We start from the raw sequence: 22,216 nt of genomic DNA on the forward strand, positions 1-22,216 counted from the left end.
CATACACACCAGCCTCAATGTCCGCTGCTGAGGGCATACCAGTAATCGCTTCAAATGCATCATCGCTGTGATGCCTGAATGATGTAAAGTCTTAGCCGTAACGAAGCAATGGGGTTGGCATCTAAACTCTACAGCGGAGCGCTAAATGCATCCATTAAGTGCTAAATCTTTGGCATATAAAGGAAAGCCGTGCCTGCACATTTCGTGAATGTTTGATATTTACAGGCGCCGCAAAGGCTCGAATATATGGCTGAAAGCTCTACGCCATTGCCTGGTTGCGCTTAACAAAGACGGTGCTGCGTGTTTGCCCCTGGTATACGCTCACACCGCCCCATTGCACGCACTGCAGGGGTCAGCCCAACAGCCGAAGCCGGGCACAGCTGCAGCCGGATCTGCCTCCGCCTCCAATGCGGGGACGCAGGCCAAGACAGTGGCCAGCAAACAGCGCAGCAAAGCGGCGCCTCGGTCAGGCACCCATGGTGCAGCGACGCTGACGATATCCCCGGGACGCAAGAAGCGAGACTCCCTGAAAGCCATGAACGCGATGCTCAAGGCCCACTCGGAACAGTCGGTTCTCACGGTGAGTGGCAGCGGGTTTGCTCTGAAATACGCACTCAAGTCGCCGTACCTAAAGATTTCTGGTGCGCTTTCCCTGTGTCATAGGACTGCTAATGACCCGTGCATTGTGTATGGTGTACGGCATCAGCTATAGTGCCCACGTAAGGCTTGTATTATTACATGTGCCGTCGTCATTAGTAGCCTGGAAAAAAAAAACATTCAGCCAGCATTATGAGTTAGGGACGTGGTCAATGCGGGGCCTCCCACTGCAGTGCGTGTGCGCGGAAATGTCGCGTGACTTTTCGGAAGTGACGACGAGCCGCAACAGGTGGCGCCAAAAGTTGCCCCCGAAATAAAGCCTTCTCCGGCCTTATGCTTGGGCTTGCGAGCATCCTTCGAGATGGCTTAAAATTGCCGACCTGTGTAAGCCCGCTCCTTCAAGAAGTTATGTGCACATAATCAGAAGGTTCTGTAGTTTTCTTTCGTTCAAATTTAGGCAGCGCTAACTTTTAGGACGAATACACAGAGGGCATGACAGGACGGGCGCTGACGAACTATGTTTATTGAACACGTTTTTCGTAGAACATAGAGGAAATGACGACTGTGAGCGCATGCGCATCTGCGACTGACCACAGAAGGAAAGGCCAAGGAAACGGGACGGGGGCAAGAGTAAAGTGAGGTCGCTTTTTTTTTTCTTCTGAAAGATGACAGCAAGGTAGATTAAGGTGAGCAGAATGCATTTCGACCCTTATTTTCAAGCAATCTGAATTCTCTGGCATGCAGGGAGACAGAAGCCGTGCTGACACACATGTCGCATCTTGCCTTGATAAAAAATGCTTCGGATAATTCCCGAGCTAATCTATCTTTGCTCCAGGTTAGAATTTTGATTTTGTTAAGCCGTGGCTCACAGTTCTGATCGTTTAGATCCTTGCAAGAACGGCAATTGGTGGGTAGATTCAGGCATGAGTCTGATGCATTTCCCAAACTTCGTTCATGTTCCCTTGCAGGTTCGTTAACACAACACCCCGTCTGGACAACGTACACTTTGCCACAAGAAAGGGGGATCTCACAGACCACACCCGTCGCACACTGGACAAAGGGCTTAGCGTGTTTTTTTCCACAGCCGGATGTTGAAGGGCTACTACTTCTGACTTTAGGGCACATCTTGGACAGTTTACAAGGCGCAGAGAACACCATCGGAACGCCGTACTTCTTGCCTACCCTTTTTAGGTTATGGGACACTTTGTGGATGTATGGCATAACCACTGGTTTGGCGTTCCCGGGTCTTTCTTTTCTGCGTGTCTTTTTCTGCCTACCCTTGAATAACCTGCACCGGGAGAGACAAATCATCCGCCTGTCGAGCACACGAGCTGGACGGTGGATACTTTCCCAGACTTCCTACGCACCCATCTCTTTCCCACGCCCACCGCAGTCTCCGATCCATCCCCTAACGTCCGCCTCGCACCCATTCCCCGCAACATGTCCGCACACACACACGCAGGCCGCCGCCAAGCATACGCATACAACCACAAGCCACCTTTGGAAGCTACGGCGGTGGCCTACACAGACGCCTGTCTCACGGAAACCGCGGGCTCTACAGCAGCCTTCTTCCTCCACCCTTCCATCTCTACAACCAGCACTCACACAAGCTGTCCATACACCTCCCCACCCTCCACGCTCGCCCTAGAAATACCCGGGATCGCCGATGCCATCACACACTTTGTCACCGTACCCCCCGCCCCCCAATACGTTGTCTATACAGACTCGCAGGCAGATCTGCGTGCCTTCCATGAAAGAGCCCTCCCTTTCCCTACCCGATCGGCCTTAGATGCCGCCCTCTTAGCATTAAACCCACTACCGGTGACCCTCCGGTGGATCCCTCGTCACATGGGCATCCCCGGCAATGAGCTGGCTCACCAGCTTGCCTGCGAAACTATACACCGGACGCCGGGGATCCCATGGACGAGCCCACCGACGGAGCAAGCGGTCAGGGCTTACAAACGCACTGTCGACGAATACTACGCGCAGCAAAAATTGGGTTTAGCTGATTTACCACCACCGCACCCATCCTTATCGATCCGTGAAGCTCACATTCTTCGCCGAATACAGTTTAATCTCCTACATACACCAGCCAAACTTTACCTATACCGGTACACTTCCACACCTCAGTGCCCAAACAGTCCACACACATATGCAGACATAGAACACTGCCTTACACAGTGCAACGCAGCCTTCCAGTCCCCCGCCTATCCTTTCCCCCCACCCCCACCGTGGCCCATCTGGCTCGCCTCCCTGGATCTGAAGCTGCAATAGGCCCTCGTCGCCTTGGCCCAGGACATACTGAACGCCTAATAGAAAGGTTGTTCTAATAAAAGTATCACACCACCACCACGTTAAGCCGTGGTTCACAGTTCTGATCCAATGGGCGGGTAGAATCAGGCATGAGTCTGATGCATTTCCCAAACTTCGTTCATGTTCCCTGGCACGTTCGTTAACACAACGCCCTGTCTGGCCAACGTATACTTCGCCTCAAGAAAGGGAGATCTCGCAGACCACACCCGTGGCACACCGGACAAAGGGCTTAGCGTGTTTTTTTCCACAGCCGGATGTTGCAGCGCTACTACTGCTGACTTTAGGACACATCTTGACCAGTTTACAAGGCGGAGAGAACACCATCGGAACGCCGTACTTGTTGCCTACCATTTTTAGGTTATGGGACACGTTGTGGATGTATGGCATAACCACTGGTTTGGCGTTCCGGGGTCTTTGTTTTCTGCGTGTCTTTTTCTGCCTACCCTTGAATTTCTGTAGGAGGGCTTCGGCCACAGCTGGCAACACGTGATCAGGGAACCCTGCTTTTCGCAGCCTGGCTACCTCACCCCGAAAACTCTCTTGCAACATGTGAGGGCACGACTTAACAAGAGAAAGGGTGGCAATAGCCCTGTTAACAGTTTTTGACTGGGCCGAATCAAAAGGCAAGAAATCTTTCTTGGCTCTATGGCGGTAGCACCAGCATACACACTTTTCTCCGAGCATGATGTTCAGGTCCAAGAACAGGAGGCGGTTAAGCACAGGTAACTCGTACGTACAAGAGAATCTTTTTCCATGTTGCACAAATTGTTCTATAATATTCAGCGCAATTTACTCATACCGGCCTTGGTCACTTTTCTTTAAATTTACTAAAAAATCGTCTACATGTCTAAAAATTTTCAGGACATTGCCTTCGTCAGTTAGTGAAGCCAAACCGTTGTCGAATGATGCAAAAAAAAATGTTGCAGAAACTGGATCGACAATTATCTGATGCAAATGCCCTGGCGCTGTAGATAGCGCCGGTTGTCAAACTCGATAAAAGTAGCGTTGATATAAAATTCTAAAAGTGACATGAAGTTATCTACGCTTAAGCCGGCTGTATTCTGGAAGGCGACAGTACCGTTTGCTTCAATGCACTGTCTGACAGCAATAAACATGTCCTTATGTGGTATATAATAAAAAAGATCTTCAACATCTATGGAAAAGGCAAATCCAATCTGGTCTCCTTTCAACATACTGCACCTTCCAATGAATTCTTGGCGGCAAAGGTATCCAAAAGTTGCTGTAGTTTTAGCGAGGCAATCTTTTAGTGAGCAGGAGTTTTTGCTTACGCAAACAAACTTTGAGGCCGGCTCTAATCTTGGGCATGATCGGGAACCTCCTAGTCGCTTAGCCGAATTTTAGCGTTGCTTTTCATGGCTCACAGCTGGAAAAATTAAATGCCATTGCCTGCGTGCGGTGCGCTGTACATTCCAAACGCAAAGTGGCGTTTCGTGCCTCTATTTTCAGAACGATAGCGTGCCTCGCAGCGTTCTTAGTGTGTTATGTTTAGCCTGCTCATCCGTTTGGCAATACTTAAAAAAAATGTTTGAAAAAAAAAGAACAATATAATAACACAAAACGAAATGTACTCTTGAGGAACACTTTGGCTTTTTACCTGGAAGGTATGAGTAAGACTAATTACTTCTCCAATTAAGGGTCTTCGATTAAGTTCTTCAATAAGGTGTGGGTTAATTCTCACGAAGTTCAAAATCGATTGCGCGGAACGTGACAAAGGAAATTATTTGGAAAAGGCAGTGAAAATATTTGTGAAATGCGGTGTCATGGCATGTTATAATTGACAGCCAGGGGGATTATTGTCAAGTTGTGCCCGCACACCAAATCTTTACACGTGCACAAACAAAATTAGCTAATCACGGGGAAGTTCTAAAAAATGGTCTCCTATGTTTCACTATTGACTAATCAGATGATCGATAAACCCGGAGAAAAAAGCGTTTCCTAACGCACTCTTTTTTATTTTTCATATTTCATTTCTGTCATTTTATTTTTTATTTTGGGGTTTTCTCTGATTTTTAGTTTGTTAGTTCCTGTATTTTATTTATGAAACCCATGCATTCACTGCATGCGCCTGTATTCATGCTTAAGGCATGAGTGTTCGCGGCGCAGTGGTAGCGTCTGTGCTTCGAATACCAAAGGCCCTGCTTTGCTTCCCAGCCTCGACACAGTTCTTTTTTAAGCAGTGGCGCCGAAACGCGGACACATTTGCGAACATTCCTTGGTCACGACAGTATGAGGCATTAAAGGCTTCCGCCTTAATAACCATTCCTTTTATGTAGCTTTCTTCGATCGAACGCGAGTATGTTGCGCGCGATCACTACGTGTGACACACATTTTAACGTTCTGTCAACAACAGCAGTAAGGCGCCTGCGATGTTTCGTTTGTCTAATTCATTCATGGACGTCGGACTCGGCAGCGCCGATCGAGATCCGTGGCGATCACAGCCGATCGCAGTTTTACCTTCGTCGAAAACGGCTTGGATTGAACACGGCTTCAACCTAGTTACACGAGCGAAAGCTCTGTTAAGCATGGTCCCCGTTCTCGGAAATCGAATGTCAAGGTCAGGTACCTAGTGGTCATGTTCATATGATCACGTGTCACACTGCTCTAGCTAGGGCCATACCACAATGGCAGTTAAGTTCAATGTCAAGTTGTGCGGCGCTGAAGGTGCGGCGCTGAAGGTCAGTGTCTCAACCACATCGAAGTCGCGAGTTGCACCTCGAGGATTAGACCTGTCGCTCTAAGACCCTAGCTGAATAGCCGCACCAAATCTGCATACATGTGCCGCCAGGAGCGCCAGTCTATCAGTCGGAACAGTGGAGCCGTCCAGCACAGGAGACAATAGAAAAACTGATTGTAATATCCACAATACCTCCTAAGCTTCATGCTGGCATGTGGACACAATATCCGGAGGCCCAAAATTTGCTGATTACAATCGAACGATCGTTCAACCACCTTATGTGCGATGGTTTTCATACGATTCATTTGCGCGCGCTGTGTCGACATACACATAGACAGTCTTTCGCTGGATTAAGAAGTTGTTCGTAAGGCGTTGTTAGTAAACAACCCTTATTGCCAAGTGTGCTCGGCAGTGCCTCCGCTGCCTGTGACCACCAGCTGCGTCTTCTCGGCGGCGGGGGAAGCGCCTTGCTCTGTCGACACGCTTGGCATCCATGTATGCCACACAGTCTTGGCGAGAAGAAGGAAATAATTCGTGCCTCTGCTGTTAGGACTAAATATGACATGGGCAGCAGGAGATAAACATAAGCCGCGGCGTCGCTCCGAAATTAGTGCACTCCCTCTTTCGTCATGGTGGCCATGCCTTGTGTGGTACGATAACACTGAGGGAGTCCGTCTTCGGTGGGGAGGAGCTTCAATTAGCGTTAATTTCATGGCTGAAATCAAGAAGGAAAACCGATCTTGGCAGGGCATGGTAAGTGCAGAGCAGATATTGAGGTCCCTCGTAGTAACGCACTTAATTCGAAGTCAGTAGCGTGAAATGTTGTCACAGTGGTTTGATAGCTTAGGGGCTGGTGCTGAAAGCCGACGCTAGACGAAAAAAGGCTTGAAAATGTTCCCGAGCGTTGCATTGATTATTTGGCGAAGCTAAATAAGCAAACTCATACTGATCAAGCGCTCAGGTATGACCCACGATGGTATAACTGGCAATCAATGAGAGAAATTTTATCAGATAAAGCTGTCCTTTGAAATTACAATGTAAACTAAACGTCCCATAACTGCTGCTATCTGGGGACCATAGCACACCACAGAGGCGTCATCTGCGGTCCATGATGTATATCACGAACGAAAATCGAAGGATGGACAGGACGACGCTTGTCTGCACAAAGCCCTTGTCTGGTTCGTCCGCTCCCTCTTTGGTTTATCTGTTGCGCTCTATTTTGCATCATGAACGTTCAGCAACTGGCCCAACTTTCGGATTTGCTTAATCGGTGGTACCATTAGATCGCCAAATTTGCCAACATGATTCTCGCAGGAGCGCACGGCCGGTTCCAGTCGTTCCAGTCGGCTGCTCCGCTCGGAGTCACTGCAGGCGATGGGGTTCCCGATTATGCTTGTTTTTGCCATCCTGGTCGGTGCTGCTGTGATCTTCCTGCTCCTATTCCCCTGGGTACCTGCAAGGGCACATACGCACTGTGAAACCATGTCCTGCAGGTTCCACAGGTAAGCAGTAGCTAAGTTGGCTGATTGCATTGCCATGGACAGTTGCGCGGCACGGAGCCCTTGCCCTAGGCCCACCGCAACTAAATCGTGCCATAGCCACCTTTCATGTCGTTCACTCTTCATTCCCTTGCCATCGCGTAACATTTGGTGGGACGTGTGGGGTAATCATCGCCATGCTTGTCCTGGAGCTTCGATGTGCTGTGTCTGCCGTGGTCGTCAGCCTTGTGTTCCTGGTCCGCACCGCTCGGCTGTGCCCCACCCCGCCTGATCAGAGCCGACCTCGTCGTTTGCCCTGGACCCGTCCACCGCCCCTACCACAAGACACGACGAAAATGATCCTACTGATCGGGCGCCAAGCGACCCAACCGATCCAAGGCACATGAGCACACAGTCGCTCCGCCCATGCCGTTTGGTGCGCCCATGCTCCTCGGCCTTCGGCTCAAGGTTGCCTGTGTGCCGGAAGCTTTGTGGGCCAGTGCTCATCCGATCATCTCATCTCTTTAATCACGACGGCAAGTCCATCATCTTCTTCTCTTCTCTGTTGATGATGATGATGTCCTAAGGCTTAATGGCACATACCCACGGTGGGGGATTCATTCCTCGTGTCACGACCATCGTCACTTCTGTTTCGTCGTGACTGCCATTCTTCGAGATAGCGCGATCTCGACGATCGGTAGGCGACACCCGGTAGTGTCCACGGACTAGAAGACGACAAAGTGGGCAGTGGCGCGGCACGGAGAGCCCGTTCTAGACCCACGGCCATTAAATTGTGGCATAGCTGTCTTTCCTGTCGTTCTCTCTTCATCGGCTTGCCGTTACGCAACAGTATTCGCGTATGGTAATCGAGTGGAGGAAGTAGCAAAGATTTTGCTATCCAACTGCGGTCAATTATCACGGCTGTAGCCTTTGTTTCGTCGTTTTTTGAATAGACTTACTAGGCACATAAAGTTAAATTTTCTTAATATCTTTTTTTGTAAGTTATCTAAAAATTTTAGGGTGTTGCGGGAAAATTACGGCAAACGCGACTGGCGGGAAAGCACTACTGGTAACCAAGGACTGTTTTGTTAGAATAAGCAAGCCATATCCTCAAAGAGGACATTCGCATCAGATGGCTGCATTGCGAGAAAATGAAAACCCGTCGCAGGGCATAAAAGGTGAGCATACGGAAAAGAAAACATGTAGCACCAGAATGCAACATTGAGGCCCTATACTTTTTGTCAACTGTAACATAGAGCGCGCAACGTTGATGCGTGATTACGGGACAAATCTGGAATGCCTCGAAGAAGTTCGATTGGAAGGCGCGGATCATAAGCGGATTTATGCGACGCTACCTCGCTCAACGTCCCGTATGCGCGAGGTACTGTCAGGCGGAAGGTTGCCCGAGGATGGTAGGTTGCTGGCGTCTGACATTTTTCTGTCCGGAATCACCCCTATCCGGAAATCTCGGAGTTGACGAGGAGCGCCAAAACTAGAGGTACGATATCGCAGGCTTCTAGGGCCGAACTGTGCATGCCCGGTATACGCTCCGGGCACGGGCAGCTCTACTTCATTTTAGCGCCCAGCGACGCTGCAACGCGGTGGCGCTCAGTTCAGAACTCGCAGCTGATACCTTGGTGCCAGCTACGCAGTGCGACAGGAGATGAAAATAATGTGGGGCAGCGCGTGCCCGGGGCGCAAGCCGGGCACGGGCAGTTCTGCCCTAGACGCCCCCAATGTCGCAGATCTAGTTTTGGCGCTCCACGGCAACCCCGTCATTTCCGGTCAGTAGTGACTCCTGACACACCACGGAAAAACTTCAGGAGTATATCGGATAAGTTGGCCCTCAAATTCGGCGTCAGATTCGCGCCTATCTTAGGCTACTAGTTCAGGAAGTCTTCGCCCTCAGCAAGCGAGAATGAGAGCTACGAGCGCTTGGTGCCTAAAACGACGCTGTGGAGATCGTCATAACGTCTGACCAAACTAAAAGAAAAGTCGCACTGGTGAAACATTTCGGGATACCAAGATGATATCCGAGCTGAAATCAAGAATAGCAATGCTAAATGGACAATTTATTTAACCCGAACATGACTCACGGTCCCTCAGCACTATAGCCTGGATTACAGGAGAACAGAACAGAAGCTTGGAGTACTTTCGCTTTTGGCGATGGCCTTATCTCACGCACACTGCGTTTGTTGTGCCACTTAGGATGATTTGCGCAGCCTGCGAGCAGGCGAGCAATGATTTCGCTTCCAATTGATCGGCGAGCGCTTGGCCGATCTGTTTCAATGTAACTTTTTATTTCTGTTTTTGGACCAACCCTGCTGAAAAAAAGTTTTGTGATGCAGTAACCTCATAGAGGCTTTATCATAGAATATCATACAATCTGAATGATATATCAAACAATTTGTATGATTTTCTATGATATCTCTGTGATGACTGTATGATTTTACAGAAATTAATGGCATTTGTATGATATTTTTCTATGGTTTGCATGATAAGTCTATGATATTGGTACGATAAACTGTATGAATTTATTGCATCATACATCTTTTTTAACCAGGGGAATGTTCTTCCCAGTTCGTTGTCGCCAGGCCTAAGAGGCGCTCATCCATCTCCGCGCTTTCTGGAAGCGCCACTTCTTAAACTTTACGACAAAAGTTTACAACGCCTCGTCATTTCGGACACCCGCGTGGTGTGGCCAAAGTTGTTTGTTGCATCTGAGAGGAATAGCCATTGCCCTCATACATAATATGATGGAACGCCACAATTTTTCGTAATGAGAGAATTCGTTATAGCTTCGGCCGTTATAACTTACCTCTGCTGTGCTTAAAACACACAGATCGTTAATTATGAACGATGAACGTCCAAACATCTATTAACGTTTTTTGAACAGATCTATGTAACCTGTAGGGCATACTGAACTATACATATTTCACGCGGTTATCATTAATTAATTTCAGCGTATCATTAGCAGCAGAATCCTTCAAGTAAGCGCGTCCAAGTCCTTCACTGTCAAGCATACCCCGAGCATTGGGAAACAAACGACAGGGGTCTCAGGTGGGTGTGCGATGGGTGGACGCAGCACACTGGACTGCCAAAAATTTGCTGTGCGATGCTTTCAAATTGCAGCAGCTTCATCGCAAATATTCTGCCGCGTCACAACTGTCAATCAACTAAGTATCTACATTTTTTCGCAACCAATGTTCGGACCTGTGCATTTTTAGCCCATGGGTGCAATAGTCATTGCAGTATGTGTCCTTCCCATCCAAGCTTTCTTCTCAACCGTATTCGTTTCATCAGGCGCATTTAGGAATGCTAAGAAGTCACGTGAAGATTTTTAAATCTCCAGAAATTCAGGTTTAAGCACAAAAAACAAGGTTGACAGGACAGTAAAAAAAAACTATCCAATTCAGGGCATTAAGAATTATTTGTCTTTGTTAGCACCAGAGGATAGAAATTGGTACTAGCTGGATCCTCGTAGAGGCCTCTATGTTTTAAGATCGGTGTTCCACAGCTGCGGCACGTCCTGCGTTAAAAATAGAATCAGTCGTCTTTCTGCAGGGATCTCATAGAAGGCCAGCTAGATCTCACCGTGGACCCGTGCGACGACTTTGGGGCCCACGTCTGCGGCAACTGGAGGGAACGCAAGTTTTCCGACTACTCCACATCTGCGCTGTCTGACATGGTGAGCCAGTGGCAGAACAAGTTTTCAGCACTGCTGCAGGACGGCGTAGACAAGCTGCCCGCGGGGAGGAAAGCGGCCGCCATGTTCAACAGCTGCATGACTCAGACGGGGTCTCAAGTCGACGCCGTTCAGGACTTCATGCGCGCCCGGGGTCTCGTGTGGCCGGAGCAGTCGGAAGAAGGCGGGTCGCCCCTTGATGTCCTATTCGACCTGGCTTTGAACTGGAGCGTGAATCTTTGGTTCAAAATGAGGTTTCTCCCGAGCACTCCAGCATATCCAAAGCGGCGCATCTTCTTTTCGCACAGCAACAGGATGACCGTCTGGAGGGCTATCTTCAAAAACGTACCAAGAACCAAATACGACTACGTTTACGGAGCCCTCTTCAGGCTTTTCGCCAACGCCACCGACAGCGATCCTGTAACGGCGGATATCGCGCAGACCTACAACATGCTGGAGTATGTTTTCGACCTCCTTATACGGCCTGGGACGTCCAAGCCTCGAACTCCTGGTCAATTCGCTCTGCGCGATTGGGAGAAGCATTCGCAGACCGATAGTCCCGAGGAAGTGAGGCGTGCTTTGAACTCTGTGCTGAAAATTCACCCGCCCTTGACACTGGACGACTGGATTCTCTTCAGTGATCTCGCTCTGCTAAAAGGCATCAGCGATATTTTCAGCAAGTTCAAAGACCGCCTCGTGCGTCGTCACCTTGCATGGCTCTTTGTTTGGACATACGGCATCATGGCAAACCCAGCAGCCACACTGGAAATCATGCACGGCGATAAGACTCGTGCGGAAGAGGCGCGAATTCGCTATTGCGCGTCGCAGGTGGAGGCCAACTACAAGCTGCTCGTGGCCGCCATGACTATCGCCTCCTACTTCCCCAGGGAAAGGAGAGTCCTGGTCGACGCTCACCTGTCCGGCATTTTAGAGGTAAGCAAATACCTTTTACTTGGAAAGTACTACGTTATTTATTAGCTGATCTTGTACGATTGTCGCCATGTTGGAAAAGTTCTCTGTATTAAGCATGAAATGCTTTTAGCCCCCGTTGTCGGCAGTGTGGTGACGTCACGCCGAGACCGAGAGCCATCATCCGGGCACTGAAATCCGCTTATCCGGGCACTGAAATCCACTCATCCGGGCACTGAATTCCAGTCATCCGGGCACTGAATTCCAGTAATTCGGGCTCTGAAACGTGAACATCCGGGCACCGTACGAGACTTAACAAGATTTAACGAGACTCTCTAAGCCCTCCTACGCGACCGGCATGCAAGCGCCGGTTGGTCTCCAAAGGAGTCATAAAAAAAACTGCTGCCAGTGCCTTCTCAATGTTTATCAAGATATCAGTCGCTGTGCGTTTGATAATGCACGGAATTATAATTTCCGATTTCTAATAACGCGTGCAAAAAATACATAAATGCCACGATACACTTCGTTGTCATACGTGATCTCTTAGGGGCTTCGCGCATCGAAGCAAAGCCGCGCAGGCGCACAGGGGCCCGGGGGAGAAGCGCTGCGTTCAAAGGGCAAGGCATCGCGCCGAACGGGTGATGGCGTTCCTCCCTTCCATTACGGTGCGGTTCGGGTGTCCACCGAGATGGCAGAGAATTACTGCGCCATTTCCTTTCCTCAAAAAACCTTGCGTTCAAATGGCAAGGCATCGCGCTGAACGGGTGGTGGCGTTCCTCCCTTCCTGTACGGTGCGGTTCGAGTGTCCACCGAGATGACATTAGGCCCGTAAACATTTCATGCTTACTCTACTCTCGGTTACGGGAGAGGCAGAGATTTTTTTGCAGCACAAACCACTAGAATCCTTTTAAATGAAATGTAGATTTTTTCTGTTCACTTTTTCCTTATCAGTGTAGATTTTACGAGTAGTTTGTGTTTACCATCTGAGCCTACCGAACACTTGAAAAAAAAAACGTGTAGACAACAAACATCGAAATGTAGAGACTGTTGCACTACTGAGTTCATTTTCCTGTTTATGATTGTAGCTAACTGGTGGTATATTAAGCTGTATGCGATTTAAAATGTATCGCATCAATTTTTGTCTGCAGCTAACAACAACAACTGATCGGTACAGCAGTTTACATAATAGGCTACCGCCTTTCTGTTAATAACTCCGCAGAATTGGTGCATAGTTTTGTGCAAATGAGGAACCCTAAACTTATACTGCGTACTGGGGAACTCCAGGAACTGCAGGACTATTCAAGGTTAAACAAATGTAATTTTCCACTGCGCGTGGGTGAGCACCGAACACCATGGCATTTCATCACTGTGTGAAGAGAAGAGAGGCATAACAGCGAATATGACAATAAAAAGTGGCAGAAAAGAGGAAAAATGCGGTACAATACAGTACAATAGAATACAATATAATATAAAAAATAAAAAAGGGGGAAAAACAACACTAACAATAAAAACGTGACACATGACGAGTGACATAGAAAAAAAAAAGAAATAACGTCGCAAGCAATGCTTCCTATGCTTTCTGTCGCCCTTTCTGTCAGTCTCTACTCCCAACATATAGGAGATAATTATTTTTGATAGCCGTGATAGCCATGATAGCCGGTTTACGGTTTCGTTGATGCCGCTTGAGACTGAAATCTGTTGGTCAGGTGCGATTCACAGCTCTCAAGGTGGGTGTTGTCAGTGGTTTAATTAAAAAAGAAAAAGTTGAGGAAAATAATGCTGCCGGCCACGGCATATCCTATCTTATATCATAGGCACCCGAGCTACAGCCGTTACACGTTCAACGGAAAGGGAAAGGATAGCGAGGAGAAGTATATAGGGGAGCGATAGCAAGACAGGAGAGGGGAGAGCTTTGTACACAATTTAAAAAAACCCATAAGTAATCAAGTTCGCGCCACTCGTGCGCAAATGCCCAGGCTTTGTCCGGAAGGAAGTGCGCTCGAGCGGCCACTCTGTAGAATCAATTACAAAAGGTGAAATACACTGCATGTACAGAGCCGCGCTCTTAGCGTCCTGTATCGGACTAGTCGCGCGCACGGCACACTGCACTAGCGGCCGGAGTGGGACACCCGACCCTTTATACCGTCCGAGGTAGCACCAATGGTGCATTCATGTCGCGCGTGTACTACCGGGCAAAAAGCAAGCGGGAAGTCAAGCCCTCCTGCTCGATGAACGCACAGAGGCTCACAATTGTTGTGTCACGGGTGCGCATACTGCCGCGCGGCCACAGTAGCACCTCCAGACTTTCTGGGATGATTCCCAGCACCCTGCAGGCCGCGAGCATCTCCTGATGCGGAACTGCAGAAGCGGTACAGTGAAAGAGCATGTTCTCCAACGTCTCCACTGCGCCGCAGTCACCGCACGCGTCACTCGACTAAAGTTCGTGGCGCACCCGTCTCTCATCGGGCCACACGCAGCCGAAGCGCACTCAGATAGTGATCGCGCATGGGATGCGCGACAATCGGCGCGTGCGAACGACAGAAATGCGCTCCCCTCGCGCGATTCGAGGGTACGGGTGTTGCTGACGGAGGTGGTCGTAGATCACCGCATGCACGCTTTCCAGGGCGAGTGTTTCGTCGCTGGGAGGAAGCTGATGTGCGGCGGTGGCGCGCATGTCGGCGTACTCGTTGCGGCAGTGCCGTGGACGCACTGCACACGAATACTAAATCTACGCTCCGCGACACTCTCAATGTGCTCGCGTAACGCGCACAGCAACGAGGTGCACGGGCGCGTGTCTGCAGTCGGCTAAGGGTGACACGTAAATCGGAATCGCACAGCAGAACACACCTGGGCGGCGGCGGAGTAGGGGTGAGCACCACCTCCAAGCCCAGCCGAAGGCCCACTAGCTCCGCTGTGGTCGAAAAGCCCAGGGAAGCCACTCTTTGGAGGCGATGCAGCTGCAGGGCGGGGATGGTGGCCACCGCGGCGAGCGAGCGGCATGCGCTGGCCACGGTATCGTCAGTACAAACACGCAGATGGTCACGCACGTGCTCGCAGATGACGGCTCCGGCTAGCTGCTGCACCGCACATAGTGCTGCATTTTCCCGCAATACCGACGATCTCTCGCTGAACCTCCGTCGTGAGGGGCCAGGGCGCGTCAGCTAGTCACATTCCTATAGTGCCGCGCCCATTCCTTAGCGGCGCTAAGATGGTGGACTGTTTACCTCTACTTCTACCTTGATCCTTATAACCTTTTTCCTTTCTTATTCCTTCCCAAAATTGAATCGTTTTCGTAGTTGACGCTGCGCCATAGTTCTTTATTTTTGTCAAGTTTTCAGCTACCCACGATACAATAGTGCCACGGTCGAGGTATTCCTTTATTGACCTCTACTTCCCGTCTGTCTCCGCACCTGTGCAAAAAACGCCGACGAGTAGAACCCATCACTTTCCACAGGCGTCTGCTAAGGCCTCCTTGATGCATGTGTCGAAGATGGCGCATTTTTGCGTACGCATTTCCTCTGCACGCCCCTCTTTCGACGAATGTCGGCGTTTGTTGAAGATTGGGTATTCGCGGGTTGCATGGGTGTCAGGGTGCCTTCGCTAGAGCTGCGCGGCCCTTGAGGTAAAAGGCTCGCAAGGGAGATGTTGCATAAAATTGAGCATAAATAAATGAATTAATTGTCAAGAGACAAAGATGACGTGACCTTGTGATCTCGTTACAACATTCCTATCGCGCTGTGTGCAAACTGCCCATCGTGGCAGGTAATAATAATGAATGGTTGCGAGAGCTTGCTCGAGGAGAGCAGCGTAGCTGTTACGAGACCAACCTGTGGCTTTGTTTGAAGCAGCCACCCGCCCGTACAGGGAGGAGGAGGTGGATAAACTTTATTTCCGTCGAGAAATGTATCTGACGGTGTGGGGTTACAGCCCCATCAAGTGGCCATGAGCCCGTGGCGTTCGGCGACTTCTAGGGCTCTTGTCACAACCCGGATCTGTGTGTCCGAGTCGGAACTGAGCAATGCGGCCTCCCACTGGTCTGGATTCGAGAGCTGCAAGCCTCGAGGGGGGGGAGTCCCGAGGGCAAGCCCAGAGTATGTGGGATAGAGTGGCATGTTGGCCACACAGTTGACAGGAAGGGGAGTAGACCCCAGGGTATATGCGGGCATATATCGCGGGGTTGGGGAAAGTATTCGTTTGGAGTTGCCTCCACGCAACTTCTTGGGGTTTGGTGAGAGAACTATGTGCGGGGGGATATAGAAGTCTACCTAAGCGGTAGTGCATGGTTATGTCATGAAATGTAACCACACGTTCTCTCGCCGTCCGCAGGACGGGCGACACCACATCCCGGTCGACGAATCCTCGGGCATAATTTTGGGCCGCCTCGTTCCCTGGATGCGATGAGTGCGCAGGGACCCAGATCAATTGGATCGGGCGGAGTTGAAGTTTGGTGGAGTGGAGGAGAGAGAGGGTGACAGGGGAGACCCGGCCTTTGGCGAAATTACGAATCGCAGATTTAGAGTCGCTGAGGATGGTTTCTGCAGAGGTGGAGACCATCGCCAAGGCTATGGCCGCCTCCTCGGCCTCTTCAGGCGATCTGACGGGAATGGAGCACGCAACTAGCGGCCGTCCACAGTAGTTTACAGCCGCAAGCGAAAAAGCTTCGCGGTCGGGGTATTCGGCGGCGTCGACATAGACTGCTGTCCGATCTGTTAAATACTTTTTGTGCAGAGACTTAGCCCTGTGCTTGCGGCGAGCGACATGATACTCTGGGTGCATATTTTTAGGAAGAGGGGTAACGATAAGGTTACTGTGGATATGGTGTGGAAGCTGGACCCTGTCGGGTGCGGTTGTTTCGAAGCATATTCGAAGCTTGTCGAGTATGTGACGTCCCGTGGAGGTGTGAGTGAGACGCTCGTACTGAGAAGTGAGATGAGCTTCCGACAGCTCCGTCACAGTGTTGTAGACCCCTAATGCCAGTAGTTTATACGTGGGGGTCCGGTGGGGGAGATGAAGAGCCGCCTTGTATGCCTGTCGAATAAGGCAGTCAACGCGGTCCTGTTCCTGGCAGCTAAGGTAGAGGTAAGGGAGGGTATATGTGAGGCGACTGATAACAAACGCCTGAACAAGACATCGGAGGTCGGCCTCTCGCATGCCTCTATGTTTATTAGCAATGCGACGAATTAGACGAATGGTCTGCGATACAGAGACTGTAAGTTTAGCTAGAGTGTCGGTGTTTTTCCGATTGCTCTGGTTGAGGAGCCCCAATACCCTAATGGTGGATACTTCGCGTATGGGCTGACCACTAGCAGTAATGCAGATGGGAGGATGGCCGTGGAGGCCGGGTTGACCTCGGATGAGCAGCAGCTCGGACTTCTGAGGGGAGCACGAGAGGTCGGCTGCGGCTACATGGCGCTCAATGACATCGACCGCTTGTTGAAGTGCGGATTCGACCTCAGCATCGTTGCCTGTTGAAACCCAGAGGGTAATGTCGTCTGCGTATAAGGTATGGGATAGCCGGGGGATAGCGTCTAATTTAGAAGGTAGCGTGAGCAAGGCGACATTGAAATGAAATGGGGAGAGAACGGATCCCTGGGGGGTACCATTGCTACCGAGGTTTATAGGGTCTGAGAGGAGAGAGCCAAAGCTAAGTTCAGCTGTACGACCAGAGAGGAAAGTACGTATATACTCGTAGGTACGGTGACCAGGATTTAATAGGGAGAGGTTAGTGAGAATAGCTCGGTGCGAGACGCTGTCAAATGCTTTAGTTAAATCAAGCCCTACAATAGCCTTTGTGCCCGCTCTGGCAGAGGGGCACAGTAACTCTCGTGAGAGCTGGAGCATGTCTTGCGTAGAGAGATTTGAGCGGAAGCCAATCATGGTGCGAGGTAGGAGATGGTTATCTTCAACGTAATTATTGAGACGGTTGAGAATGACGTGCTCCATCAGTTTCCCAGCACAGGAAGTGAGGGTGATGGGGCGGAGGTTTTCGAGAGCTAGTTGTTTGCCTGGCTTCGGTATGAAAGTCACGTGTGCATGTTTCCATGCTGCGGGGATTTTACCCTCTCTCCAGCAATCATTCATAAAGGCAGTGAGGGCCTCAATGGACGGGTCATCTAAATTACGGAGAGTTTTGTTGGAAATGTCGTCCGGTCCCGGGGCAGAGTTAGGACGGAGCTGAGTGAGAGGGAATCTTAGCTCAGCTTCCGAAATCTCCTGATCGAGGGCAGGGTTGGCACCGCCCTTGTAGGGGGGGGGGGGGGAGAAGGTCCGGGGAAGTAGTATTGAGATAGCGCACACGAAGTTCATCGAGAAGATCCTGGTCTGAGCCGGGGTGTTGATGGACTATGCGGGAAATGCTGTCTCGTTGGGATGTTTTGCAACCGTCTGGGTCCAAAAGGTAACGGAGAAGGTGCCAGGTGCGATTTAGCCCGAGCTGTCCACGCATGTTGTCACAAACTTCACCCCATTGCTGGGTAGTCAGTGCGATAGTGTGCGCCTCAATCTGTTTGTCTGTCTGAGCTACTCTACGCCGAAGCGTTCTATTGTGGCGCTGTTTTTTCCAAAGGTTTTGCGGGCTTTCGCGGGCCTGCCATAGGTGGAGGAGACGGCTGTCTGTATTGAATTCATCAGCCGTGATAGGTGACTCTTGAGTAGTAGCAGAGACATCTGCCTGCAGTTTGGAGATCCACTCGTCCAGGTTATTAATCCGGGTAAGGGCGTTCTGAGCACGTAGGGAACGAAACTTGTCCCAATGCGTGATTAGGGTCGGGCGACCTCTCCGGCGGAACGGGGTCATGCTGAGGGTGGTCGCGAGGAGATAGTGGTCGCTGCCGAGGGTATTCCCAGTGTTGAGCCACTGATCGAACCGTACGTTTTTGCAGAATGTCAGATCAGGTGAAGTGTCAACAGACACGCTGTTTCCTACGCGGGTGGGGGTGTGAGGGTCAGTAACAAGGGTGAAGCCCGGCTCCTGTGCTCGCAACCACAGAGTGTTACCCTTTCGGTTGGCGGTGCGGTAACCCCAAGCGGGGTGGTGGGCATTGAAATCTCCTACAATTAGGAGACCGGAATGGTGCGCGAGCCTGTTGACCCGGGAAAGAAGGGTGGTGAAGTAGCGTCTTCTGTCTTTTGGAGAGCTATAAAGGTTAAAAATGAAGAGGCCTTGTTCGCCCCTTTTACGAGGGAGTAGTTCGAGCAAGACGCAGTCTACCCCACATCGTCTAAGGAGTGTTGGACGGCCGTCAGGTTGCGTTGAACCAAAATAGCTGTGTCGGGAGTGGTGACATCTAGGGGGGAGTATGGTTTATAGCCAGGTAGTTTCACTGGGCCATGAGTTTCCTGAAGGGCGATGATATCAGGGGGGATGTCGGAATTTTGGACATACTGCTGCAGGTTGCCTCGCTTGCGGCGAAACCCCCTGCAGTTCCATTGCCACACATTAAGTAGGTGGCGGGGCGCCATGGTGAAGTGTGGGTGAAGCTAAGATGGGTTGGGTGGTGGGAGCGTGCGGCAAGCGACCGTATGGTTTACCGCGCGTCGTGTGGAGGGCGGCCGTTGCGTCTCCCCTAGCTTCAAGGGCTGTGACGCGTGTTTGGATCTGTTGCATGAGGATGTTAGGTTGTTGTTGGATTTGCTGCTGCATTTGTTGTTGGAACTGGAGCATTTGCTGTTGGATTTGATGGGAGAACTCAGCAAATTTCGCTTCGAGCTTAGCATCAATTTTATCCTCTAATTTTTCCTCTAGGCGAGCCTCAAATTCCTCGAGGTCGGCAAAATTAACGTAGCGTTCTGAGCGGGAGGTAGCTTTCCGCTTAGAGGGAGGACTAGAGGTAGTATCTTTGGGTTGCGGGGGAGTAGATGAGGGCGCCTGAGGTGAGATGGTAGGAACAGGTTGATGTGGTAGAGTGGCATTTGTTTGAGGTGGTGGATCCGGTGCAAAGGGTGGACGCTTTAAAGAAGCGTTTTCTTGTTGGAGTCTATGATTGCTAGCTTTAAGGGCTGTTATCTCGTCGCGCAGGGCTTGCAGCTCTGAATCACGAGACTGAGATTGCTGAGAGTGAGAAGCCGCAGCTGCCCAGCTCACCTGGTTTTTCGTGGAGGGCTCTCGGTGAGGAGACGACTTGGAGTCCAGGGGTGGGAAGGACTGGGAGCGATTCCGGCTGGAGCGCCGGTAAGAGGAGGAGGAGCGGTTAGAATCCATTTTGGCCGAGGTGTTTCCAGACCCTTGGCGACGGGTCCAGGATCGGGAACGATGGGAGGTGGAGGCACTGTCTGAGTCAGCTTGTAGCTGGCGTTTCAGTACGGCAGCAGGCACTTTGTAGCGGCGTTTACATTTGGAGGAACCGGTCTGGTGAGGACCAGAACAAACTATACAAGTGGGGGTGCATTCATGGGTTTCGTCAGGGTCGCAAACTCCGCAGTGAGGACACTTGGAGAGCTTGGGAGACGGGCAAACGTCCTCTCGGTGTCCCGTTTTGCGACAGTTAAGGCAGGCTTCCACTTTGTTCTTGAAGATGTAGCAGCGCACAGCACTTCCTGCGTAAGAGACTTGGCGGGGGACCTTTGTCCCTGCGAAAGTGATGACAATAGATTGGGTCTTGCCTAAACGGCGGGCGTAGAGAATGCAGTGTTCTGGATTCTGGGGTATCAAGTACTCCATGATTTCCTCCTGGGTCTCATCCACGTATTGGTGGTGAATGATACCTCGGACGTATGTGCCTGGTGGGGCCAAATAGGTGGCAACTGGGTAGCTTGTCGGACCCAGGATGATTTCCTGTAGCTTCGTGTAAGTGATGGCGCGGTCCCGGTTCGGGGTGCTAAAGGTGAGGGTGTTGTGAACGAAATTCACCCGAAGGCGGTCCTCTGCGGTATCGGAGTAAGTCAAACGAAGGCTTGAGGTGATTGCTCTGCGAAGAGCGTTCTCGCCCCAGGCACGCAGATTGAGGCCCCCGCGAGGGCGAATGATGACTTTAAAGTCTTCAAGAGGGAGACGTGGCAGTGACGGTGCACCTCGAGGTAGCTTACGTGACGTGGAGGGAGGTAGCTGCTGGGACGCGGTATGCTGGGCGGACGCGGAAGGCGTCTCCGTCAGCGGTGGCTTGGGAGTGCGTTTCGATGAAGAAGCGGTGGAGCCGCGTTCGTAGCAGCGGGCTACGTAGGTCCACTCCGTGGGTATATAATCTTGAGGGGCTAAATCCTTCCCCTCCACGGTGACGACGTCCATGCTTGGCGTAGCACTGGGCCCGGCTGCGAAGCAGAGCCTATCGCCAGCGGCGGTAGGCTTAGCGAGGCTGGCGCTGGGCTCGGTGGAAACAAGTGTCCATGCAGGTCACAAAAACGAAGTGCCGGTCCCGAAATCGGGCTGGGCAGGTGCCGAGCACCTTCGTGAACTTCGGGAGACACAATAAAAGTCGGCGGAAGGTCAAAAGTCGGTCAAGATAGGAGAAATGGCCGGAGCCCATACGCACACGCGTCTGCACACCAGGCCAGGAACGCCGACCCGCCCGTCCAGGGAAGCAGCGCTTGGCCGCCCAGCATTGCGTCAGGGGTGCTATTAGGACTTCGCGTGACTTGTGAGTGTAAAATAAAGAATGCGCGTCTCTGCGAAGTAATATGCAAAGTGCAGCCCAGGCCACAGAAGGAACCCATTACCGCAATCCCGCCAGACGCTTAAGGTGGGGCTTGAGTGGCCCCTGAAGTTAAGAAAGCCCACGATCTGAATCTTCGCCGCGCCATGGTTTATGCTATAACTATAATCAGAAATATATGAGAATATCACAATAAATTGAAAAACATTGCAGGATATAATTCACGGCGTTTCATCTGGAGAACCAGCTTTTTTCGAGTGCACTACGGCATTCTAAACACGCAGCTTTTAAAGCATGCGTGAGGTACTTCAATACTGTGAAGCACCAATGCAAACAATGGAGGGGGAGGATCAAAAAGATGTGAAAAGAAAAAGGGAATGGGTGAAAGCTTGAAAAGGTGAAAAATGCATTGGTAAATTGGTTTTGTGAGGAAAGGAAATGGCGCAGTATATGTGTCTCACATATCTCGGCGGACACCTGAACCGAGCCGTAAGGGAAGGGAGGAAGGTGGGAGTGAAAGATGAAAGAGAGAAAGAGGTGCCGTACTGGAGGTCTCCGGAATAATTTCTACTACCTGGGGATATTTAACGTGCACTGATTCCAAAACGTGTATGCAGGTGTTCGGAAGGAGCTAAGGACAGAAAGTAATCACCACCTCACGGCTTTCTTAGAAAGACAGGGGAGTGACCCTAATTTGTCTTTTCTTAGTTTGTGCACCCTGCATCTCCTGTTCTGTTGTCAAATTGCTTGTTGATCAGTAGAATGAGTCCTGATTCATGGGCTACGCTCGGAAATTAGATATCAGTTTTTATCCTTAAGATATGCCCTGGATGGCTGTCTTGCCTTCATTATGCTCATCACTGTAATATTCCATATGTAAATCATCAAGTACGTTAGGTAATTCTTAACTGACTCAGTCCTTGGATGGCTGTCTCGCCTTCATTATGCTCAT

At 50.7% G+C, this 22,216-nt stretch overlaps 1 protein-coding gene across 1 annotated transcript in view; it reads left to right on the forward strand.

The window, feature by feature from the left end:
• The first annotated feature begins 467 nt into the window (after positions 1 to 467).
• The window catches only part of LOC149324770 (membrane metallo-endopeptidase-like 1), a 28,164-nt gene continuing 6,415 nt past the window's right edge, over positions 468 to 22,216 (forward strand). Inside the window, exons 1-3 of the mRNA XM_089565276.1 lie at positions 468 to 580; positions 6,920 to 7,107; positions 10,648 to 11,701. Coding sequence (XP_089421402.1) covers positions 536 to 580; positions 6,920 to 7,107; positions 10,648 to 11,701 — 1,287 coding nt within the window. The 5' untranslated portion in view covers positions 468 to 535. The remainder of the gene's footprint in view (positions 581 to 6,919; positions 7,108 to 10,647; positions 11,702 to 22,216) is intronic.

This window comes from Amblyomma mixtum, unplaced genomic scaffold (genome assembly GCF_055824585.1).
Source record: "Amblyomma mixtum isolate Tamu unplaced genomic scaffold, ASM5582458v1 scaffold_18, whole genome shotgun sequence".
Lineage (NCBI taxonomy): Eukaryota > Metazoa > Arthropoda > Arachnida > Ixodida > Ixodidae > Amblyomma > Amblyomma mixtum.